This window comes from Podarcis raffonei, chromosome 6, assembly GCF_027172205.1.
Source record: "Podarcis raffonei isolate rPodRaf1 chromosome 6, rPodRaf1.pri, whole genome shotgun sequence".
Taxonomy (NCBI): domain Eukaryota; kingdom Metazoa; phylum Chordata; class Lepidosauria; order Squamata; family Lacertidae; genus Podarcis; species Podarcis raffonei.
In genome coordinates this window covers 49,364,619-49,390,275 of record NC_070607.1, presented here as the reverse complement: position 1 = coordinate 49,390,275, position 25,657 = coordinate 49,364,619, and the positions used below count along the sequence as shown (strand labels likewise).

Here is a 25,657-nt window from a genome sequence, read left to right as displayed (position 1 = left end):
ACCCCCGGCAACCCAGTTTCTTTGTTAACCATAGGAAACAGTTGAAAGGCCTTGAGTCCTCCATTGTAACATGCATAGGAATAGAGCAGCAGTGATAAGAACATGCCCCCTGCCGCTGCCAGGAAAAAAGAAGCGCTGAATCTTTGCTAAAAAGGGCTGAACGCTGGCAAGAGTGTTCTGTCACTTTTGCGCACAGTAATCCACTGTGCCACTGAGTCCCATCAGAGGGATTTTGAAAACTTAAATGACTGAAAGCAAAAGAGCACCAGCTCAAGGTTCCCAGCCAGCCCAGACATCCTAATTAGCTTTACACACACTCCCACTCGGAGGGGAGAGAGCACACACACAAAAAGGACTGTCACTTTGCTTTTTTCTCTTTCTAAAAGCGTGTCTGCGCTTACTGGCTTTCCCACTGTGACACCTCTCACAGTAGTTAATTAGAATCATGTCACCACGTTAATGCGCTCTGACTGGACGCTGACAGACATTCGGCCTGTATCCTTCCCAAACCCCCTCCTCCCAGGCCAACAGTACCTACGCAAAGCACCTCTCTGCTTCCAAAAACCTCTCCTCACATCCTGGGCAGAAAGGGCCTTGTCTCGTCCACCCGCCTGCCAGCCCATACTCTCTCCTTGCCAGAAATATCTGCCATATTGCCTCACTCACGGAGCATCCGCTTCACCTGTTTTGAGCTTCCTGACCTTTAGCAGCACTAATTCAAAATGACACTGCTCATTTGATGACATTTCTGATGATTTTTATTTTAGTCTCTTTTAATTATTTAACTCTGGAGTCTTTGGCCCTATCCCTTAGGCTGTGAGACAGTTGGCCCCCTACCATAAATCTGGTCTAGGGCCACACCCCACTCCTGCCCATTCTCTGTGAGTAAGGGGCACCACAGTGAATCAAATGTAGAGCAAGATGTTCACAACAGACTGATGTGATGTAGTTTGAGAAACCTTAAAACTGGGAACTGGGCCATATCAGTCGCAAGATCTCCCGCTTATGTCAGAAAACCATTGCTTGGAAAGCTATCAAGGGATCAGAATTTAGAAATGCATTTTCTTTTTAAATACAATCAGATTCTGAAGAATCTGAGCAGCTACCAACTTCATCATGGCCATGCACACTTCAAGACTGAGCTGCATCTAACAAAGTTGTTCTGTTCATGTAAGGACTTCTGTTTGCACAATAGAACTTCCTCTCCCTCTCCTCACCTCATGTACCAATCTGCTCTCAAGTTTTCCCCAAACCACCAGGGCAAATTTGAGGAGTGGGGGGCATGCGGGGAAAAGAGACGGAGGGGAAGTTCCTTGCATGAACAGGCCAATTTCACTGGATTCAACCATCTAAGAGGATTTCACTACAGTTTGTCTGGAGCTGCTGCCAGGTAATGCATAGAAGACCATGGCACACAGGTCTTCAGGCATGCTAAAATTAGTATGTTTTCAGTGCCTTGGTTCTCTCTACCTCGAAGTCAAACAGTATGAAGGAAAGATATGCTATTAGATCATGTCTTTAATCCCCCCCCATATCACATTTTTCAATTCAATTCAATTCAAAATGCTTTTTTTGGCTATTAGAAAAACTTTGAAATATTTATATCTAAAATTATCAAGGCACACTAAGCACAAATGAAACAAACTATTTAGGGCAGCAGAATATATTCCAATTCAAATTTTTCCACAGTATCCACATTCACTGTTTGATACCCAAGACGAGTATTAATGAGAAGAGTATATACCCTGAAATGCAGAGAGGCCAAGAGAGTGCACAGAAACAAGAAAGAACATGCACAGTAAATAAAGTCCAAAAAGACTAAAACAGTGGATGAAGTGAAGCCAGGGCTCCCTTGCTGAGTGGTATGGAGTTGGTTGTGTGCTGACTGAATCTGTTAACAAATGAATATGCTGTCTCCTAGGTGAGCAGATCCAGGATGTGATGAACAAGTTGTCAAGTCTTATCAAGTTCACCGATCATTATCCTTTCTTGCTTTTCCCCAAGGGAATGAATTACACCAGAGACAACTATGAACGTATCACATTCGACTACAAAACTCTGAGGGGGGTGGTGAAGGACCTTGGGGCTCAGGTGATGTCCTTGTCAATTCTTCCTGTAAAACAGGAATGGGGAATCTCCAACCCACCAAGCCTCTCCATGTGGCTCCTGACTCTCTCCCCAGGCTATGTCCCCTTTCCCCTCATTGACTCACTGCAGTATGTCTCTCAGGAACCACAAGCGCTGAAAAATCCTGTAGATAAAAGTGCAGACCATTTTTTCCCCCTTGCGCATTGCTGCAATGTGTCCCTAAGCTGTGGTAACAGAAAATATACAAGGGAAGTCCACCTTCCTGGGCAGAATGTGTCCTTCATTGTGAAAAACATGCTTATGATTTTGCCTTCTGGGATGTTGTGCTCCTATGAGCTTCCCTAACAGTTTGGCCATTGTGGGGACAGCATAATAGACTATACAGGCCTTTGGTCTGGTCCAACAGGGCTGTTCTTATGCTCCACTAATCACATATTCCTCTTTTGGCTCCACTCCTTCCCTATTTTAGGTCTGGCCTGATTGCTCGTGTAGCACAGCCCCTGGGAAGGAATTGGTTCTTGGGCTAAAAAAGTATTATTTTGGCTGCAAAAGGCAGATGACACAAAGAGTGGGGGGGGGGATGAATACATCAGGTGAATAACTAGCAATGCAAATGCTGTTGAGAAGAAAGGTTGGTTTTTAGGGCCACCAGCTTAATTTTCCTCAGTAAAGGACTACTGGAAAGTAGCAGGTGAACCTGATCAGGAAGGTTTTAAACTGAAGCCTGAAGTTAAGTACCCCATCCTGGTACCACCAGTGATGAAGGGACGGCTGCAAATCTTCAATATAAAGGTAAGCATTAGAGAAAGATATTTAGATATTATAGGAGAAACTGCAGGGGGAGATGGCCGATGTGGGTGTATAGCAAAACACACAATAAAACAGCAGGAGACACATTGCAGCAGATTATTTAAGGTTTTTTATGTCTATACACTACTGCACACAGCAGTAGTAGGAAATAAACAAGATGAGCTTGAACTGCTTGTAAAGCAAGGGAACTACGACAATAGGTATTAATGGGACTTAGTGGGATGGCTCCCATGACTGAGATGTAGCAACTGAAAGATACAGCTTGTTAAAAGAGGACTGACACAACCAAAAGGGAGGGGGAGCAGCCGTATGTGTCTGTACCTGCACAGAAAAGCAAGAAAGTGAACACAGTGGGTCTATGGGGATTATATGGGTAGAATGAATTGGGAAATTAGTGAAAATAATACAGTAATGAAGTCTGCTACAGACTCCACACCAATGTGATGAGTAACACATTACAGATGTTTCAGGCAAGGAGGAATTAGTAGTAATGGGGACCTACCTTGGTATCTACTGTGGAGCAAACTCTGCTGTTTATTTATTTATTAATTACAATTTATACACGGCTTGATTGCGGGGGGGGGGCACCCCAAAGCAGTTTACAAACAGATAAAACAATAAAACAGAGAAAATTCACAACCATACTTTAAAACATACAAAAATTAAAATACTAAAACAGATTTAATTACTTCAACTTTCTAAACATATGGGCAGGCTTGTATAAACAAGAATGTTTATACCAAAAAGAATATGGTGAAGGCACCTGCTTGATCTCAATAGGCAGGGAGTTCCGAAGTGCAGCTGTTGCCAAACTAAATGATAAGAGTTCTTACAAACACGGAAGGGGCATTATGTGGTAGCTGTAGTAGTGCCAATTCCACTGATCAAAGCAGTTCAGTGGAGATTGTAAGGAGGCATAACAGCAATCTTCAAATATCTAATAGGCATGCCCTCTTAAACAACCCAACAGTAAAATCAGCAGCAACTAGGCCCCTGACAACCTTCGAAAACCTCCTCCTAACAACAAAGGGAAATGGTAAAGGGACGGTATCCGCAATATACAAAATACTACTCCAAAACCCCGCAAATCCCCTAGACGCGATCAAAAAACAATGGGAGAATGACATAGGCTATGAGATTAACCCCACTCAATGGACCAGAATGTGGTCTAAACCCCCCTTTAAATCCATATCAACGAAAAGAAAAGAACTCACACTGAAACTCACCTACAGGTGGTACCTAACACCAAGGAAACTAGCGCTAATACACCCAGGAACCTCACCAAAATGCTGGAGAGGGTGCACCTCCACAGGCACATACCTCCACATGTGGTGGGAGTGTCCCAAAATTCAACTATTCTGGACAACAGCCATACAAGAAATATGTAAAATAACTAAGCAAGTAATAGACATCACCCCAGAATTGGCTCTACTAAACATCTTCCAAGACAACAATGCCCATTTACACCACAAAGAACTCATAACCCACCTGCTCTCAGCAGCCAGAAACACCATAACCAGACACTGGAGAGACCTGTCAGGAGTAAGCATGGACCAATGGTACCAAATAATATGGGAAACAGCCCTACTAGAAAAATTAACTAATAAACTGAAACTGACACGGGGACAAACAGAAGAAGACGCCTTCACCCCGGTATGGCTCCCCTTTATCACATACACAACCCAACAGGACAATGACAATAATCCACCAACAGCATACAAATCAATATGGCTAACCTGATCCAAAACACACACACACCTCACTCACACACGAAAACAAAGATCACCACAGCCAATCACAAGCAAACAATCACACCCTAGGCCAACCCCAACCTCTCTCACCACCAAAGGAACACAAGTGAACAACACAAGCAACGCTGACACCAAACTCTACATACATTAAACATAATAGAAACACTGCCACCCGACCCCACCCCCATCCATCTTCCCTCTCTCCACCCCCCTTTCTTTTTTCTTTTTTTCTTCTTCTCCCCCTAATGCCTCAACAAATGAAACGGATTTGTAAAAATGTTACATGGAAGAAGAAGAAAAAATACGAGGCACTACACTTCTGTAAAACAAGAAAATCCTTAATAAAAAATATTTTTTTAAAAAATATCTAATAGGCTGTCACATGTAACAAGCTTCTTTTCTCCTGCTGCAGAGGCTAGGACCCAAACTAATGGCTTCAAGTTACAATAAAGGAGATTCTGACTAAACATCAAGAATAGCTTTCAGACAGTAAGAGCTGTTCAGCAGTGGAATGGACACCTATGAATGGTAGTGGGCTCTCCTTCCTTGGAGGTTTCTCAGCAGAGGTTGGATGGCCATCTGTCATGGATGATCTAGTTGAGATCACTGCAGGGTTTGGACTAGATGACCCTCAAGGTACCTTACAACTCTACAATCTGTGAGCAGTTCAACAATGGAACTAATTAATCCTAAGATCTTCAAGCAGAGGTTGGACTGCAATCTGTTGGGGGTGGTTTAAGCTCAGGATTTTCAGAATCAAGGAGGGCATTGGACTAAATGCACTAAGAAACTAGATTTCTAAGAGGTTGTTATGGACTACCAAAGGGCAGCCCAACGTACTAGCTTCCAGAACAAAGAACATTGCATGACAAGGTATGTCATTCCTACAGTAAACAGCCCCAGCTTGCTGGCACACACAGCAAGTGCATGAACACACCCACACAGGCACAATCATACCTGTCCTTTTACATTAGACATGAAAGCCTGCCTGTGTCTCTCCAAACACAAACTCTATATACAGAATGAGGAGTTTGTAAAGATAAGAGGCTGCACCATGGCAGCTCCCCATGGGGCAGGCGGGTGGCCAGCTTGGTGGGAGTTAATTAGAATCTTGTCACTAAGTGAATGCGCCCTGCCTGGACTATGACAGATGCTCCCCTCTGACACTGGGGGCCAGGAGACAATCCACATCAAGCTACTGCAGGATGACCCTTTTAACACAAAGAGTAAACTCACTGCACAGCAAGTTGAAGCTCATTAAAACTGTCTACTCTGTGAGCATCCCATTAACCTCCCTGTTAAAAACACGCAATCCCTCTTCTTCTTCTGCAGGCCTAATTAATGCTCAGGATCAGGAACAATATAACACCCTAACCTTCCTAGATTTCCAATCAGTAAATGAAAAGAGAGAGGGGAAGCCAGAAAGATACAGATGCATCACCTGCACTTCACACCATATTGGTGGTTGACCCTTTCAAATAGGTAGGCTTTCCCATGAGGCTTTCGTGAGTTAAGGGAGATGGCCTGTGCATAGCCAGGGCAGTGTAATCAGACTGCCATTTGCACTACATGCTTTGGTTGGGCAGCTTGTAAGGCATCTACATTCGATTTCCAAAATTGCTCTGCATGCTAGGGTATATGTGTGCACACATGCAGTTCTCAATTCCTTCCCACACTCCAAACAGCCCCATAGTCAGTTCATGGGTGCTAGCTTTTTGATTCATGCAGCAATGAGTAGATTAGGCTACTTGCATATGCACTAACTAGGGGTTTATTGGGAAGGAAGTCAAGTTGTATAGACAGAAAGGAAGGAAAACAGGTAGTCCTTGGCAAATCATCAGCAGAGTTGTCTAACTGGTGTTCAGCACTTGCTGAACAATGAAGGCGAAGAGGCTCCCTCAGATCTCAGTCCACTCTATTGTAGGGTGTGTAAAGCAAAAACAAACAAACAAAACTGCTACTTCATGGCAACTCGGCCTAGAGGCCAGCATACAACTATAACTGCAGGGTCCTTCTTCGACCCTTTACCACAGGAAGGGAAAGCAAAGGAACTCTATGCCACTACAGGGATGCTAAGTAAACCATGCACAGCCAGAAGCGATAAAGCTTGAGGTGACTTGCATGGGAGAAGCTGCTCCCCAAGATATGCTAGGCACAAACCATTTGGGCTTTTATAGCCACCACTTTAAATCAGGCCTGAAAGATAATTTGCAGCCAAGAAACTGAGGAAGAATTGCCTTAATATATTCTCTGTGCCCATTTCTCAGAAAGCTCACCACAGAATTCTGTGCCTGATAAGAGTTTCCAAATCATTGTCAAGGACAGTCCTGTGTAGACTGCACATTACAATACTTTATCTGAAAGGTTACCAAAGAATGGAGCAGAGTGAGGACAGGTATGTCTCCCAGGCTCCCCCAGCCACTGTATCAGAGGAAGAAAGTGAGAGATTGCATCCAGAACATGTGATCCTTCCCTACAACAGACTGCCAACCATCACACCTGTTGTCTAGATTCAGTCTAGCATTCATCCAGCCCAGAATGTGCTGCTGCTGCTCCTTGATGTGATGAAAAAGAACAACAACAGAGCTGAATCTCATCAGAATATCTAATTTGAAGTTTGCTTCATCTCTAGTGAGACTACTCCACCTGCCAATCAACCCCTCTTTCACTATTTCTGCACCCTATCGGGGCTCCTGGCCTCCCCAATTGAAGTGCTTGAACTGAAATGTTCTAGACCAAACTAACATGACATTACACCGTTTATGGCAAGTAACACTTACTAAAGTCACTGTCAAGCATTCGGAAATCATATACCGTATTTTAGGAATATTTTTCTATATAAATGCGCAATGGTTACTGAATAGGTCCAGAGAAAAAAACACATTACTGTCGTCCAGTAATGGAAAATATTTATTAATTTTAAAACTACACTTGACACACATTGTTAGGGTCTACACAAATTGTAAAAGAGCCACAACAAGCTTGAACGAATCACAACTCCAAAAGCTGCTTTACCATTGTTTGCAAAATGGAGTATGTTTGGGAGAGTAGGGAGACATACTTGGCACAATACTACAGTGAGAAGGAAAACTTCCCTTGTTAAAATGAGAAGTCAGGCTTGACAACCTTACTCAAGGGCTAACTGCTGGGCTCAGAGCAGATATGGCGCAGTGTTTAACCTCAGCGCTACAACCTCAGATGGCATGCAAGTGCATCACACCAAAAGCAGCAGCAGTAGCAGCATGTGCTCCCACCTCAAGGCTGTTTAACTGAAATGAAGAAGCAAGAGCCCCTGGAAAAAAAAGTCAGTCAAGAAGATTGGGGAAAATAAACCACTATTGTGCACTGCTATCCAGCAGGGCAAAGCCAACTAATGACAGTCCGATAAATGTACAAGGTAATTAAAGGAAGTGACAGATTATATTCTAGGGATGTTTGTTGCTTTAGTGTGGTAAGAGGAGACACTATAAACACTCCTATAAAACACAGAGAGGAGATGAATGGTTCTAAGGGGTCCCTAGCAACAACGTGATACAGGTTTTGCATCAGGCTCCCCCTCCAGCCCAATTTGTGGGCTTTTCCTACAGCGTACATATATTGCTGAAATGAATTTACACTCAGGCACAGAAGCAAAATTTCAATGCTACATCCTATCAATGAAGCAACCAGATCCATAGTTCAAAAGGAGCTTGCTAATTAAAAGCTGGTAAGCTTTAAATAATTCATCTCCTTAACTCATATTGATTTGGTAGTTTAGTGGTTAGGATCTTGAAACAATATTAAACAGCTTCCTCCAGGCTCGGGTGGTGGGTAACTTTCTCACATAAGTCTCTCACCCTAGGAAATGTAAATGCACAACAGCAAGAAGCAGACAGAGGTGGACACGCCTAGGCAGGGGCAAAGGAAAGGAGAAATGCAACTAGTCGGATTAAAAGGTCAGACATTAGAAGGGTTTTACATAAAGAACAGGAAACAATGAACAGGTTGTATCAATATCCCTCAATCTGAGAGCTTTTCATATTTTCCTGGACTGGCACGACACACAGGTTCCTAAAGAACAAACCCTATAGTAATTCTCCCGCGCACAGGACAAGGAAGCACACAGATATATATTGGCCCATGCCAGCTAGGACTGTCACATTATATATTTTAGGACTTTGGGGCAAAAATTCAGAGAAGTACAGCAAAAGCTGAAGAGAAGTACAGTATATACTCTCATAGCTGTATGCTAGCAGGACTAACAAACAGCCAGCTCTCCAAAACTTGTTGGATCCAGAAGGTGGGATGATCATGGCTAAAACACACACACTTGAGTAGAAAAAATGGATTCTAAAATCAGGGGCCAAGTGAGGGGTGGTTTGGCATGACCTCAGGAAGGACCCTACCATGATGATCTGGCAAAACCCCACTATGGGGGAAGGAAGACAAAGGCATTGCACTTCTGAGGCATCATGTTCACCGTTGCCTCTCAAATGCAGCAGCAAGTGTCAAGTGGCTTAGAAACATATATAGAGGTAATGGATCTGGATGCTAGACTGACAAAAGAGAAACGATATCAAAGTGGAGCATGCTTGTTTCTCTACTACCAGCTCCTTCGGGATCCAGCATCCTTTTGTATTCCAGAGGTAGTGGCAGCCCTAAACCTATGTGCTCAAGTTCTTGCCACACCAAAGATAGTGATAAGCTGGCTTCCACAGATAAGAAAGCCACACATCCTTGGGAACTGCAGATGAGCATGCCACTATACATTATTCCACAGAGAAAAATGCACCTGGACTGGAGTGAGAGAAGGAAGTCATGTTACTGACCTATCCCACTGTGAGGCCTTCCTATGTGCTGTAGGTTCAGGCCTTTGTTCATGTCTAAGAGTCCATTCTTTGGCCAGCTCCCCATGGCAAAGCTGTATGCCTGCAAAAGAAAGCATAAAAAGATATTTTAGATAATTGTACAACAAGAGGATGGCTCAGTATCACAAGGCCAGACCCTACTGAAGCATTGTAAAAATTTACATAGTACCTTTAGGCCCTCTCTTTCTGATATTTGGCTGATTACTCAGACACAACACACAATATGATCTGCCCAGTGCTTTTACTTTGGGCTTTCCATCTCCACATAATTCTGCAAATACAATTCTTACTCTCTTGTCTCAAGCTTTCCTTCTATCTCTTGCAACTTAAATCTGTTTTAGTGCAGATATTGTTGACTTGCTGTCTTAGTTTATTCCAGGTCCCACAACACAAAATGCCAAGTTCTCCACATTTTCTGCAAACAGAATGTTGAAAATTGAATTAAGCAAATTTTCATTGACCATTTCCACTAATAAATCAATCAGATTTGATTTGTTGTACATAAACACCATTTACCATCAGCAACATTGCCAATAACTCATTCAGAACTGTGCCACCCACACTGATTAAAGTACTCCAGTCTTAGCAGATGCCAACAGGAAAGTGGAAAAATATAATGCCAAGCAACAGTCATAGAAAAAAAGCAAATGCATAAAGCAGGTGATGAGGTATACAAAGATTAAATATGACATTCCCCTAAGCTGTACTGAGTATCCCTCTCAGAACCCTCTGAAATCTTTATCAGTCACTCTTGCATCTTTTCAGATTTTTCTCTGCACCATGAGGGCAACACACATTTTTAAATTAAACCTCAGAGTCTATCTGACATACCTCCTGTGTCATTCCTTCTGCTCCAGAGACAGATGAAAGCCTTTTTCTTATTAATTTACAACCATGTGAAATTTTACTAATCAAAATATAATCAGGTTAGGTTCTAAAGTCCATTATTAAATTGGGTGGGGAGCTGGGAGAGAGAATTTGCCTGCTGGTGGAAGCCACCTAGAAGAAACCCCAATTATTTGTTTTCCAATAATGAGAACAAGCTTTTGACTCCCGAACCAACTATGACATTGTTAGTCCTAGATCCCAAAGGCACCCACAAAAGTTTCTGACTAAACAATGCAATTGATGTTCTACCAATACAAAGGGATTCTGCCCCGGAGCCTCTAAAGCCAGCCTTTCTCAACCTGATGCCTTCCAAATGTCATGGACTGCAACTCCCACCAGCCCCAGCAAGCATGACCAATGGTCAGGGACTATGGGAGCTGCAGTCCAGTATATCTGAAGGGCACCAGGCAGAGGAAACTTTGCACTCTTTCTGATGCTCCTATATGTTTGATCTCTAGCCATAATGTTTAGGGACTTGCAGCTCTGTCTGAACCTGATTACTTTTGTATTGCAGTCTACAAGAGTTATCTAAAGATGCTATGCGGATTTCCATTTCAACAGCTAAGTTGAGAGACCACTCCATACTATGCACTGTAACCACTTTGAAGAAGGTTGGATAGAAACATAGTAAGAACAATAAACTCTGGAACTCGTCATCAGTCATTCCCCCCCCCCACGCACTCTGCCTTGAGCTTAACATATTTAAGAAGACATTTGAATGCATTAGTTAAGCAATAGTTATTTTTCTATTTGCTTGAATCCCTCAAACAAGTTTAAGGATTGCAGGTTTTTGTTATAAAGATATTATTTTTGGCTCAGCTATTCTAAGTTTAATTATGCCTAAAAATAAACAATGCTTAGTGCTATAATATGAATCTAAGCAGTTGGGTGAGGAAACTGATCATGTTCTCAGCTAAATACTGTTAAAGAAAAAAAGGTTTAAACTAAATGCTCCTGTTATTTTTCCAGGTATCCATTAAGGCAAAGTTTCTAATTAATAGATGACAGGGACAATGTTCTTTTGGAAAGAAGGGTCCAGCATAACAACTTGTGAGTAGAGTTCCATTTAGAGCTCCATTTTGACTCTCACCCAGCTTGTGCAAGAGCACGGGTGCAGTTTAGTTTGGGTAACTGGCTCTTGGCAGCCACTGTTCCTTCCTTCATGCCTGAACTGAGATTCCAAGAGTCCCTTCTTTGAGGCCCAGGAGATAACACTGCTGTTTGCCATCTGCTATTTCCAACTCACTCCATCTCATCATGCAGCGATTGTCAACAGCACTTCTAGCACATATTAGACCACAAGGCAAGGCATTCACTGTTCACATCACTGAACTGTCCAGGTGCTATACCTGAATAGCTTGGGAACCATGTGCTGCTCCCAGGCTACATTTCAGCTCACCCTACAATAATTATAGAGGAATATTTGTTCATGGGCAGAAGCTTGAATACCCAGGGTTTATCTGGAGCAAGGAAAACACCTTACTAGAACAAACTTGATGGAAGAGGATCCTAGACTAGTTCACAGAGGGACAAGGTAGAAAAGAAATGAGCAAATTTAAGCGTACAATGTGGAAAAGTGCACTAACAGCTACACAAAGCCTCAGGGCCTTAAAACACCACAATAATTATGATCTGACAACAGCATAACTTCTCCATCACAAGGTATTACAGAAGCTGTGTCATTGTGCGATACTAATGGTGCAAGGCTTAGCTATACTTAAGTGCTGGGCTGCCATGTGAGCCATTGTTCCCAGACAAGATCATGTCAATCCACAGAATATATCACCACCAGGTCCACTTTATCTCAGCTACCCCAGAAATAGGCAAAACAGGGATCGTAACAGAGTTAGCAGCTATCCTTTTCCTTACCTGGCTAACCACAACTTGGAGAAGATAACAGCCACGGTAGTGTCTGAGGACTGGAAGGGGGGAATTAAGCCCAACCTTGCTCCTGTAATCACTAAAGTATTTACTGGGTCAGCTTGTGGGGGAACCCATACCTACTATACTGTTAAGTGTTTGAAAATTACTCACTGGGGAATCTTCATCTAACACAAAACGGTCTCACACTAGTTTAAAATGCTCCTCTATCTGCTGGTGCCCAAATACTCACAATATCCACCTTTCTGGTATGCAGAGAATTACATTTTTCTAAGAGGGACACAGAGGGACCAATTTCATTTAATATTTGCTTTCAGATATCTTTCAGCATAGTATGTACTGTATTTCATTCTCTTCTATTAGCTTTTTCTAAGCCTTCAGAGAAACTTTAGATCAAAATAAAAGCGAACAAACAGTGCAACATCATTAAAATCAACCTCCTTACATTTGGTATCCTCAAATCTTCTGGTAACACTGATTTCCTTACAAAAGGGGTCCAATGTTCTATCTGGGAACTTAAGATTTCTTAGCCTAGGACTGTTGAACACACAGAAGAACAAGCCTTAGTGTATAATTCTGCCCCCTGTCAAGCAGTGACAGAGCTTGATGTCCTCTATGGGGAGCTGGCTTTGGGCACTAGGCCTGGTGGCAGACCACCACTGCATTATAAAGATGTCTCCAAATGTGACATGAAAACCAGCAACATTAACCCCACCATGTGGCAATTCATTGCAGATGACCACAGTGCTTGGAAGCAATCCGTCAGGTTGCATATCCACAGCAGTGACCAGAGGAGGAATTACTGCTGGGATGAGCACAGAGAGAAGAAATCTCATGGTGGAAGCCTTCATCTGCCCCAGCTGCAGTAAAATATGTCTCTCCCTTATTGGTCTCTAAAGCCACAGTAGGTCCTGTAACTCTCCAGTGGTTTGACTTAACCCCCAATGGCCCACTCTTGCAAGACAGACGGATGGCAACAAAATTAACCTCCACTGTACACAGTTCACTGAAAACTCCAACTCCACATGCAGTGAAGAGTGCAGAACTCTACACATCCGGATGGAATGTGTAGAGTTCTGTACATCCCATCTGAAAAACACAGAAAAAACTGCAACAAAAATGATCAAGTGCTGGAGCACATTCTCTATCAGTAAAGCCTTTGGAGCTTTTTAGTTCAGAAAAAGGACAACTAAAGGGAGCCATGATAGGAGCTTTATAAGATTAATAATGACACAGAGAGGATGGATAGAGATTTTTCTCTTTCTCTCTTAATATTAGGACTCAGGGTTGCCAAATGAAATTGATCAGCAGTAGATTCAGAGCAGACAAAACGAAGTACTATTTCACCTAAAACAAAACTACCTTAGGCAATTTACTGCCATGGTATGTAGCAATGGCCACTACCATACATGGCTTTTAAAAAGGACCAGACAAATTCAGTGGGAGAACAGGTCTATCAAAAGCTATTCATCATGGTAGCTAAGTGGAATCTCAATGTTTAGAGGCAGGATACCTTGGAAGGCATACAGTGTGGGAAGACTCATGACTTCTAGAGGACTTCCCAGAGTCCTCTGGAAGGTCACTATTAATATCATCTAGACTACTGACCAGTTAAAACACACACACACACAAAACACACTAAAATACCCAAATACAATAAAATAAAACTAAAACTGTCTCAGTACAATTATTAAATATGGCTAAATTGACCCCTGCCCATTTATCAGCCTCCAAGTGGCTCCCCTGAAGGCGAAACTCCATTTGGTGCCATCCCTTTGATGACTAGCCACCAGTGGTGACCTCTTACAAATAAGCCCAGCAGTGAGTCAGAAACACAGAAGTCAGCCCTTACTGGGTGGGGCAGATCCTCACTAAGATGCTGGCTTTGATAGGCTCTTGGTCTGATCTAGCAGATCATTTCTAATTATCTTATTCCCATTTTAAGGGCATGCAGAGCTGACTGCTTTGGCACTCAAGTATTCTACTCACAGAAGTTTTTGGAAAAGCATCCTTTATGAGGCAGTCACTGCAAGGGAAGCAAGGAGTGAACACCCCAAGGAAAGCATTTACAGTCCCAATAGCCACATAGATACAGAGCTAGGAGACTCCTGCTGTACCACCTACAGCTCTCCTGACTAGCAAACTCTCTCTTTCAAAGCCAGTGTATTTAAGGCCCCTCCCCACCAATCAGTGCCACTGCTGAGATGTCCCTGGAGTTCCATCACAGGGTTTTGGGTAGTTAATTTATTGCCACGTATGTAGCCATTTATGCTGCTTTGTTACTCCTGCCTTAGCAAAACACAGGGGCTCCACAGGTAATTAATAGACAACACTGCTAATCCTATTGGGAGATGATTAGCAATTAAAACTCCTAATTAAGTCTATGCATAATTCACTGAAATTACATCCCTGTGTACACAATAGAGAGGTTTCCTTCGCCTTTGACAAATACGCACTGATATCTTTATTACTCATTCAAATCACTGTGGCCCAGGATCTGGTCTATTACCCACAAGGGAGACTGAACTTCTGGTTTTCTTCCTCTTCTGTTGAGCTGTACTTCATCCTTCCATCCCCTGCCATGCAGCAAGAAACTTCTCTTTTTTTATTATTTGGATGGGGGGAGCTGTTCCACCATAATACCAGGAGGGAAAAGCAGCTCAGCTCTTTTTAAATAGGCACAGTGGTGCCCCCTCCTGGCTTTAACTTATATTTGGAAGGTGCCAGAAAGGAAAGTCGTGCAAGCAAGTTAGTGGAAGATACATTGGAAAATTTAATCTTCAACAAAGGGGCAGAAAGCATAGCCAAGAAGGCGAAATGGTAGAACTCTCTCAGCCTCATCCAAGAAGCAGCCAGCAAAATTAGGCTTCACTTACTAAGTACTGTGCAAAAGTTACCAAGAATTTGAGACTCAGAAGCACTTCACACATTACACTTTGCTTATATAGTTCTGCATACTTCTGTGCATGGAATATCACACACAAAATATATACACTATAAAGAATACAAGTGTCTATTTCACTGCATGTTTCCTTCATGCATGTTCTTCACAAATGATCATATAGATGTTTTATAATAATATTTCTTCCTACACATAAAGGCAAATTGCCTCACTCTCTGTATGGCATGGGTGCATCCATACTTTGCTGGACTAATTGCATCATATGAAAAAAGACATGGTATCAATATGATCATAGGAAATTGTGCTAATCTGAAATGGAAGCCTCATCTCTACATTGCATAGAATAATGCAGTAATGAAGAGGTAAAATGGACTATCCCACTTTAAGCTGTAGATAGGGGAGCATTCAAAAACGTGATCTGTGTAAAAGCATCACCTCCCTGCAAGCGGAAAATTAGCAAATCAGGAGAAGTAGTTTTCCTTGATGTGCTAGTTCCTTTAGTTAAATGAAGAGGTGCTTTTGTTCACGTGGAAGAGCATTCAAAACTTGAATCTCCTAATTGTGGCTTGACATACTGCAAGTACCACCTCAGGATTCTAACACCTTGTTCGGTTGCGTCCTACACACGTGTGTGCATATTCACACTTATGTGGCCTTAGAAACAAGCACATTAAATGACCCTGAACCTTAATGAACAGAAATTGTCACCTAAACAAAATCCAGGCTGACACCAGAGGGTGTCAAAGCCTGTTGATAGCAGCTCACTGAGGCTCCAGGTCAAGATTTCCGCCCAGGTCTCATAACAGGAATTGCTGGGCGTTGGGCCTGGATCCTCATATAGATAAAGCATGTACAATACAGCCCCACTTCACATTCTCTAGGTCTATCAGCTTATATGGAAGAGCCAGTCTTCTAAGGCTTACATCTGAGCCCTGATCCTGAGTCAGGATCAGGACCACAACTGGGCTTTTCTTTGCATCACATTCTGCTTTGCTCATCAAGGTCGTTGAGAACGGCAGGAATACCTGAGCAAACTTGTTAAAGAGGCAGCATGGAAGGTGGCCTGAGCACTGAAGGTCAAGTGTGCCCTTATGCATATTCACAGCTGCCTGCAGGATCGATTGGGTTTTAATTGTTTTTCCTGGGGTTTTGGAAGGAAGTGCCAGGGGCATTGATCAGCCCTTGACGAAGCCACTCACACTTGGGGCCTCACATAGGCTGTCACTTTGGTACAGGCAGACGGAAACGAAGGAGCTAAGAATGAGAGACAGAAAGCAAAACATGCCACTTGAGAAGGGGATGCTGCCACAGTCTGCGCCGAGTAGAAAACAGGGAGGGGAGGCAGGAGCTGCGCGCGGAGATGTGTGACCAGTGAATTGTATTTGAAAATAAAGTTTTTAATTAAAATGGGCAATTCTGAGCCGCCTGCTGGCAGCGGCCAAGCAATCAGGAGACAGGAGCATGGCTGTTTAATATTTAAACACAACGTTTAATCTTTAAACAGGAAAGTTCTTCTTCTGACTGTTAAAGCCTCTATTAAAGCAGGATGGAAAGGGCTTCACAGCGACTGCCACTGGGGCTTCCCAGACCATCTAAGGGGCAAGACAGATGAAAGGGGGAGATGTAAAAAGAAAGCGCTCTCTCCGGGTACACATCCCGTAACAGGAAATCCCATGTACTGTGAGTGGAGGAGAGACAGAGTCAAATAACCCAACTAACTATTCATCATCCAGGCTTCAGAAAAGGACTGGGGCAGGGAGGCACAGAAAGGAACAGGCACATCCCAGTACCTGTAGTTTGCTTAGTTTCACCCACAGCCATTAATAATGAAAGGAATTTCAGCTTTAGAGAAATAGATCTCACGTTTTTACTGCAAATTTCAAAATATACTAGATTTCTATATATTTCCTGGAGCCCTATTTAAATTAATGCTACCAGCCCACAGTGGTATCAGGAAAGGCTTAAAAACATAAAAGGGAAAATAGTCTGGTCTGCCCTCCACTTGCACACGGGAGTGAAGAAGTGCAAGCACAACACGGGTCTCTCTTGATTCTATTTTTATTGTCATGTAAACACATCCATTAATATTAGATTTTAACAGGACCTCTTTATTTTATGAACTCATTTATCCATTGTACAATCCTATTAGGATGTAGCAGAGCCTCCAGGTTAGCTAAGGGGATATTTTCCTGGGTACAGTACTCTCTCCAAAGGACACTTGTGACTATGGTACATTTGCATGCCACAGTTCTTTCATTCCTTCTTCCAAAGTGTGTCCCCTGTCCGGAAATGGAGATGTTAGTTAATATGTTCGTGCACATGTCATCAGGAAGGTTCCTCTGCACAAATGGTAGGCATTGTCCAATATTTTCTCAACAGCTCTGGGAGGCAGCATAACCACACCAAATGCAAACCAAGCCTTGCTATTAGTGAAAGCCCCATCATAGGGGCAGACACAGAGGAAAATTGAGGCACAGGAAGGATTCGGCACTCTACAAAATGAGTATCTAGGTTTGGCACCCAGCCCTTCATAAGACAGCACAGCTGCAAATACATTTCAAACTGAATCTTATGTCCAGTGTGCCTTTTGACTTGCCTAAGGAACAGGCATTTCATTTTCAATAGAAAACCTTTATTCACACCCACAACTGTGAGTGCATGTTATCTGCATTCTCCCCAAATCTTGTATGATGTTGACAAGACTATTTACAAAAGACATATCTTTTTTTTAAAAGATATTTATTGAGATTTTACAAACAAAGAAAGTTACAATATAAAAAAGAAAAAGAAAAAAGACAAAGAAAAAAGATACAAAAATACAGAAAAAAATACAAAATATGTGAAAAAATAAAGTAACAATTAAAAACAAATCAAACTTTTCATGTCTTATAGTTCAATTACTCGTTTCCTGACCTCCTCACACCTCCCTTTTTTGTATTCCAGTTTACATAGTTAATTCAGCAAATCCTTTCCCTTTGTTTTTATCTTAATTATAAATCTTAAAATATTAAACATCATATTTTCATCTAATTATCAATCCTTTTTTTGCATATTCTATTAATTTTGTTACTAAAACCATCTCATTTCAATCCTGCATCATTTTAACATTCATTAATTTTACAGTGTTTCTGCAGATAGTCTTTAAATTTCTTCCAATTTTCTTCCACCAACTCTTCTCCCTGGTCGCGGATTCTGCCAGTCATTTCCGCCAATTCCATATAGTCTATCACTTTCATCTGCCATTCTTCCAAGGTGGGTAGATCTTGTGTCTTCCAATACTTCGTGATAAGTATTCTTGCTGCTGTTGTAGCATACATAAAAAAAGTTCTGTCCTTCTTTGGCACCAATTGGCTGACCATGCCCAGGAGAAAGGCCTCTGGTTTCTTCAGGAAGGTATATTTAAATACCTTTTTCATTTCATTAGATATCAATTCCCAGAAAGCCTTAATCTTTGGGCACGTCCACCAAAGGTGAAAGAATGTACCTTCATTTTCCTTACATTTCCAACACTTGCAAGCTTGACTGGGGTCATGTACCACCTGTATATCATTTTCATAATATTCTCTCTTAGGGCATTACATGCTGTAAATTTCATACCGGTGGTCCACAACTGTTCCCAGTCAGCAAACATGATGTTATGTCCAACATCTTGTGCCCATTTAATCATAGCAGATTTAACCGTTTCATCCTGCGTGTTCCATTTTAACAGCAAGTTATACATTCTTGAAAGTATCTTAGTTTTAGGATCTAACAGTTCTGTTCTGGTTGCAAACAAAGAAATGTCTTTAAAAGAATCAGCAGCTCAGAGGTTGGGTATATGGGGCTCATCAATCCATTCTCCAATAAATAATGTAGCTAAGAAGGCACTAAGTACGTCCAAGTAACAATTCCAATCATCAAGATTCCCATGTTCAGGTAACTCTGGGGCTGTATAATATAAGCCTTGCAACAAAGCCAGCTGAAAAGAAAATTCTACAATGCCCTCTCTGCCCACTCTCTAGGATGCTAGCAAACTTTGTACATAAACAGGATATCTCACACAGCCTACCCATCTCAGTCAGAAAGGCATGTACAGCCTTCCATGCTCAGCTCTACATACACCAAGTATGTTCCTTTTTAAGCACTTTAAACAGAGGTGCTGCTACATTCACAACTATTCGAGTATTTTTAAATCACTTACAAAAGCAGGATTAAACTATCAGAAATTCCATTTAATAGGACAAATAAAGAAATAACAATAAACTCCATCAGACCCAGGAAGGCAGGTTTGATTTTAAAAAAAGGATCAGAAAAAAGGAAGAGAGGGATAAAAAAAAAGGATAATGTGTGTTTACTCAAGCAAAGAAAAAAATATTTAAGTGATGTAGGAGAGAAGATTGCAGTAACTAGTGAAGAATAACATCGTCTGCTTTGCTGTCAAATCACACAAAAATTTCAGTAATAGATTCTCATTCTGACACTCAATTCAATTCGAAGGTGATCCTGCTTTATCCCAACACATCAAATATTAAACACTCGTATTAGCCAGGGTGCTGTCGCCTTCCCCGGCTTAGAGACACGGCGTAGGAGGGGGAGGGAAAAAAAGGGGGGGACCCTTCTTCCCTTCACTCACTATAATATTCTCAATGTTATCTAAACATGCCTTCATACACTAGGCTCCTTATCAATTCTATTTGGGGGAGGGAGGGGTACTTAAAATGGTATTAGTTGTGGGGAGCTGTATTATTCTGATTTCCAAAAGCTTTTCAATTTTGTGTGGAAAAAGCTTAAGAGGAAGCTGGGAAGGGAGGGGAAAAGGGGGGTGGGGAAAAGAGCTGGAGCAGGAGAGCGAGAGAAAGTCTAAGAAAGGGAAAAAGCAGCCAGCAGCTCTCGTTTGACGGATGCCTTTCAACAAGGGCAGTCTAGCTTGTCAAAGCCCAGGCTGGAGATGAATTGGCATATCTATTCAGCCTGCCTCTGGATGTCATGCAATACAGTTTCATATTCCAAGATAAGGCATGATAAGCAATTGCTGCCCTGACACCAGCTCCATCCACCCCTTGCCTTCCTGAACACATGAGTGTGCACCACATCCCTCTGCTCAGCTGCTAATAAGCGGCACTCTGCTATTTTCAAATGCCTAGGTAAAAAAGTACCTGGAAACATCCCAGAAACTCCCCAAACACACACAGAAACCCACAGCAAAACACTATTAAAACAGTTAATGTTTAATTACTTTCCTTCCAATGTGCACTTCATGCTAAGCAGGCGTGGGGCACGCATGCAAAGCACTCAGAGTGGTACAGACACAGAACAGCAGGAATACCTTTGGGTGGAAATGCCTGCTGATTCAAGGGACAGGATTTGAGCAGAATTAGACCTGCCAGATTCAGAGCATGACCCAGCAGAAGTGGAAGGTTCTGAGGAACAGACAGAGGAGGAGGTGGTGGGCAGAAACAAGAACACGGGCCAGCTAGAATCCCTAAAGCAGCTACTGTAAATAGACAAAACGATGGCTGGGTCTTCCTCAGGTGAGGAAAGATACCAGCTGTCAATAGATATCAGAGCCTTTTCTTCTGTGGCAAAACTAGACAAGATGGTGGGAGTTCCATGACCGTACCCTCCCATGCTTTGTTTTGTAAGCCTAAAAAGCATCCATGGGGAGGGGATTGGGGCCACAGCCCTTGAGGGAATGTTAAACTTCCCTCATACCATTCTAAATCCCTGTGAAGCTGCCATTTGCCCAAGTGGAAACACATAGGTGCCTGTACAAATTCCCCCACAGGGCACATATATCAATTGGGAGAATTTATATCCAGAAAGCAGCATGGGGGAGAAGGGGTTAATCTGCCCTCCCACCTGTACTGTGGTAATTGCCGTATTTTCCTATCTATAAGACGCCCCCTATTTTGGGGACTCCGATTTAAGAAAATGGGGGGGGGGAGATGTATCAGTGTATAAGACGCCCCCAAATTTTAGACATTATTTTTTAGGAGGGAAACCTAGTCTTATACACAGAAAAATATGGTAATTGGATTAATTCTGTTGCTGGAAGAACTCTGATAAAAGAGAGAGACTGTGTCTCCCATCAGAGGATGACTGTTTCCACCTGCCATGCCATGCTGAAATTACCCATTTTTATTGGTAAATATTATATTCTCTTAATTGTCTTTTGATATCTTTTAAATTAATTGTTAATTGTTGAATTGTTAGTGTTAGGATGTAGTGCTATATCTTTAAATATGTATTATGTTTATTGTACTACTGTATTTAGACTGTCTATTTTCAATGAACCACTTTCAGCAGAAACATTATCTGCGAAAACATGGTATATAAATAAACTGATGGTGATTATTGGGGGAGGGGTGGAATCACTTGGTTGCTCTGATGAAGGGGGGGAGGGGAGGCCTCAACATGAACAGGTGAATTCCCAAAGATGCATGAATGGAACCACATATATAGCCACTAAAGAGCATGGGGCTGCACGATGGCAATGCACCATTCAGAATTTAGAGATTTTTAAAAAAAATATTAAGCAGTATATTAATGCTTTAAAATAAATCAATAGATACAAACATGCCTCTCTCCTTCTACCTGCTAGGCTCAAAGAGCCAAGAGAAAGACAAAGAACTTCCCATAGCACAAGTCTATGTAGCCTGTGCTCTGCAGTTGTATCTGGGACTGTCATTGTTCCTCTTCCAATCATATAACCTGCAGTTTTACAGCTGGAAGGCAGAGATCTCAGAGTGTTACCTCCACAGCTTAAAAAAGAGAGACACTGGGGTGAGGTGGGACAAAAGGCACAGAAAGAGATGGAGAACCACCCCATGCATCCTGAATTTACATGTTTTACTGCACTGGTGGATCCAGCACCCTCTGTCACTGGGCATACCTGTCCCAGAGTATTAGGGTCAGAAAAAAAGGTCTCTAAAACATATTGACCCAACCTGTTAAGACTAATACAGCCAGGGGCATATAAAGTCGGGGGAGGAGGGGGTGGTCTGCACCGGGTGCCACTCGGGGGGACGATGACACAAGATGGCCCCTGCCTCCCCTCAGCTGTAGAGCGGCTGAGGGCATGCGCAGTCAGTATGGGCACGGCTCACAAACTGTCCATACGGGCTGCCTCTTGCACGGCGTCCATACAGACTGCCGCGCATGCACACTCCATATGGGATGCCGCACATGCGCACTCTATACGGACATCGTGCGTTCGCCACCAGGCAGTTTGCCCGGCCCCTCGGCGTCTTGCCCCGGGTGCCAGAGAGGGTTCCTCCGCCACTGAATACAGCCACACCAGAAAGAATCTATTTCATATGAAAGGCTGGGAAAAGGTATTATATAGAAAATGACAACTCACCACAGGTTGACTTGGTCACCCCTCAATATCCCCCTGTAGCATTCCTAGTATCAAGTACTTAAAAATTATGAGTCATCCCTTCAACCCACTAACCATGCATAAAGCGGCTAATGGATTAATTAAGATTCTAAAATGCTTAAAAAGTCTTTATCTCTCTCCTGAGTTCTGGAGGCATGTTTTAAAACTTTTCTACATAGTGGGAGGTAGGGGATTGACTCCAGGGCTAAGACTTACCCATTTTTGAAAAAGAACAACAACAATATGTTGTTTGGGATTTAACCAAAATAATGTTCAGCATTGTCTTTTATCTGTTTGAAAAATAAAAATAAAAAGTGCCTACCTGGAAAATGCCAATTTTAATGTATATGTCATTAATTCAATTACCATATGTGCTATTAAAGTAAACAATTGCAGTATCTCAGAACAGCATATACTTTTAACAGCCTACAATTAAAGTGCTACATTAAAATATTAAGAACCCTGTCGGCCTGAGGGTGTAAATAGGCTCCATGGAATATTCTAAAAGTGCATTAGCCTGAGTTACAAATTCTATTCACAAGATGGGCTGCTTAAAAAGGGACACCCTGTCAAGTAATTTAGGCACTACCATGACGATACATCGGATCAAAACACACTCCAAAGAGAATTCTCTCTAGGTCTATGGGTTCTCAACAGTTCATTGAATTTGAATCATTCCTTATTAAGAGTTAGCCGACAATCTGGACTAATGCACTGAGTCTAAGAACTGGTCCAGGGCACTACAAAATATGTGAGTCTGGTTAGCGATCTAGAACACTGGTTACATTGCAATTTAATTGTTATTTGCAGAATCTAGCTTTCTACAACAAAATACAGTGGTACCTCGGGGTTACAGACGCTTCAGGTTACAGAGTCCACTAACCCAGAAATAGTACCTTGGGTTAAGAACTTTGCTTCAGGATAAGAACAGAAATTTTGTGGCGGCGGCACAGCGGCAGCGGAAGGTCCCATTAGCTAAAGTGGTACCTCAGGTTAAGAACAGTTTCAGGTTAAGAACGGACCTCCAGAACGAATTAAGTTCTTAACCCGAGGTACCACTGTATTGTGCTTTTGTCTACATCAGAACAACACCTGCTTTCTTCTTCGTCATCATAATCATTGTAAACACAAATTTAAAATCATTTATAACTGCAGAGAAACATGTTATAACACATCACCACTTTTTGTTAAGAGTTCTTAAAGCACAACAGAATCTGGGCATACTTGCCTGTCCCTCCCCATTAATCCATGTGGCTACATGCATTTTCTTCTATTTTCTTTTATACCCTCCACCTCCCCTGCACAAGATCTCTAGTTGCCAAAGAATTTCAAATTATGGAAAAAACCTGTAATCTGAAAAAGAAAAATTGGTGTCAGCTTTCTCGGTCTGGGTAGGATACCTTCTGGCCAATGTGCTTCTGTGGGTATATGTTTGGAGACATACGTGTCAATTTCTCTCTCCACATCATCATCTTCTTTAACCTGGCACTGAATAGATGGAAGTGTGCACTTTCAGAGTGTACATTAGCTTAAAAACTGGAACTTTAGGGAGAAAGGTTCAGAATAGCCCAAATCCTGATGCGCTAGGTTACTACATGCAGGGAGGTTTTTACATGGGAAAGCATTAAAAAGTGTTCCCCTATCTGTAGCCTGGTGGAATTCCAGACTCTACTACCTCATTCTGTGTAAAGTGTAGAATTGTTTTAAACTGAGCATGTACTCTGGCACAGGACCAAATGCCACTAAAATACCACCAGTAGTGCAGGACCAACAATTCAACACCAAAGTTTTCACTATGATTTAGCAAGGCATATGAATATCAGTAGACGTATCACCTAAAACAGCATCTCATTCTGGCTGCAATTCACCTTGGTTCAAAAGAAGAATCCAATGCTTGTGTTGTTAAGACTGCAATATTATGTGCTAGCCTTTGATTTTGGTACTTCAGCATCCATGCCTCAGCTACTGTTGTGCACCCAAGGTCAGAAGGCACATAAGGCCACCAACGTGGTGAAGCTAAGCAAACCTTGTCTACATAGCTGACCATTTGGAAACCATGTTAGTTTACTTGAGTTCCTTGATGAAAAATAGGCAGGTTATAATTGTGAGGAAAAATAAAATACCCTGGCTAGCCCTAAGTACAGCAAGTTGTACCTCATTTACATATGCACACATATTTAATATTCAATATGTTTGTGTTATAAAGTTTTATAGCTAGTAGAAAAATCCAGGAACCTGGAATCTGTAGTATGTCCAGGGTTATAAACTAAACGTGATTCCTAACATCGCACACACACACCCCCCCCTCATAATATAGACTAAGAAAGATTATTTGATACTAGTGGGTGCTGCTTGATATAAAAAGGCATGAAAGAAACAAAAGACAGAGACCTGAGAAACAAAGCCCATGCTGTCAACAGTCACTAAACAAGAATACTTCCATGCCAATTGCTTTCATTCCACTGTTGCTGCAGTCATAGTCTGTAAAATAGAATAAACTCAAGTTCATGAAAGCTTACACCACAATCCATTAGTCTTAAAGGTATCACAAGCCTCTTAAGCCTCTTTTGCATGTAATTAGTCAAACTATGACTTAAATGTCGCCACACTACTTTGGGTTAACACTATGTCCAAGACTGGGTTAACGGTATGTCTTGCTCCAAACAAACAATGAGCTGTAGCCAAGGTTTGTTCCTGGCTTACGGTACGCAGTTCATTTGGAATGAGACAAACCACAACCTGGGGTTCAGGCGCAATGCTAAACCAAACCATGGCTTAGCTCTTAGGAGCAGGCAGAGGAGTGAGGCAGGTACAATTTTCTCACTGTGGAGCAGCAGCATTGTAATTCCCTTACGTTTTCCAGGCCTGCCTCTGGTTTTGTTTCTCAAGAAGGAAACTGGTCAGCCGGAGATTGATCTCTTTCATTACATGCATGAAGGGAAGTCTGGTCCCCCAAATATGTTACTCCTTAAAGGTGCCACAAGATTCTTTGTCCCCTTCACAATTTAAACCTGATACTTCCCTTCCCTCAGCATGCACACACATTTTCACTTAATCTGTGTTAAGACGGGGGTCACCATTTAAAACACTGAGCTCTCAAGCCAAGTTCTATTTTATACCACACACGCAGAGG

General features: G+C 42.2%; 1 protein-coding gene across 3 annotated transcripts in view; it reads right to left on the bottom strand.

Annotated features, from left to right (window-relative positions):
• Positions 1–25,657, bottom strand: part of ERI3 (ERI1 exoribonuclease family member 3) — a 218,124-nt gene that overhangs the window by 61,732 nt on the left and 130,735 nt on the right. For all 3 annotated transcript variants that reach the window (XM_053392678.1, XM_053392680.1, XM_053392679.1), the window contains one exon: positions 9,458–9,557. In XM_053392678.1, the coding sequence (XP_053248653.1) occupies positions 9,458–9,557 (100 nt within the window). The remainder of the gene's footprint in view (positions 1–9,457; positions 9,558–25,657) is intronic.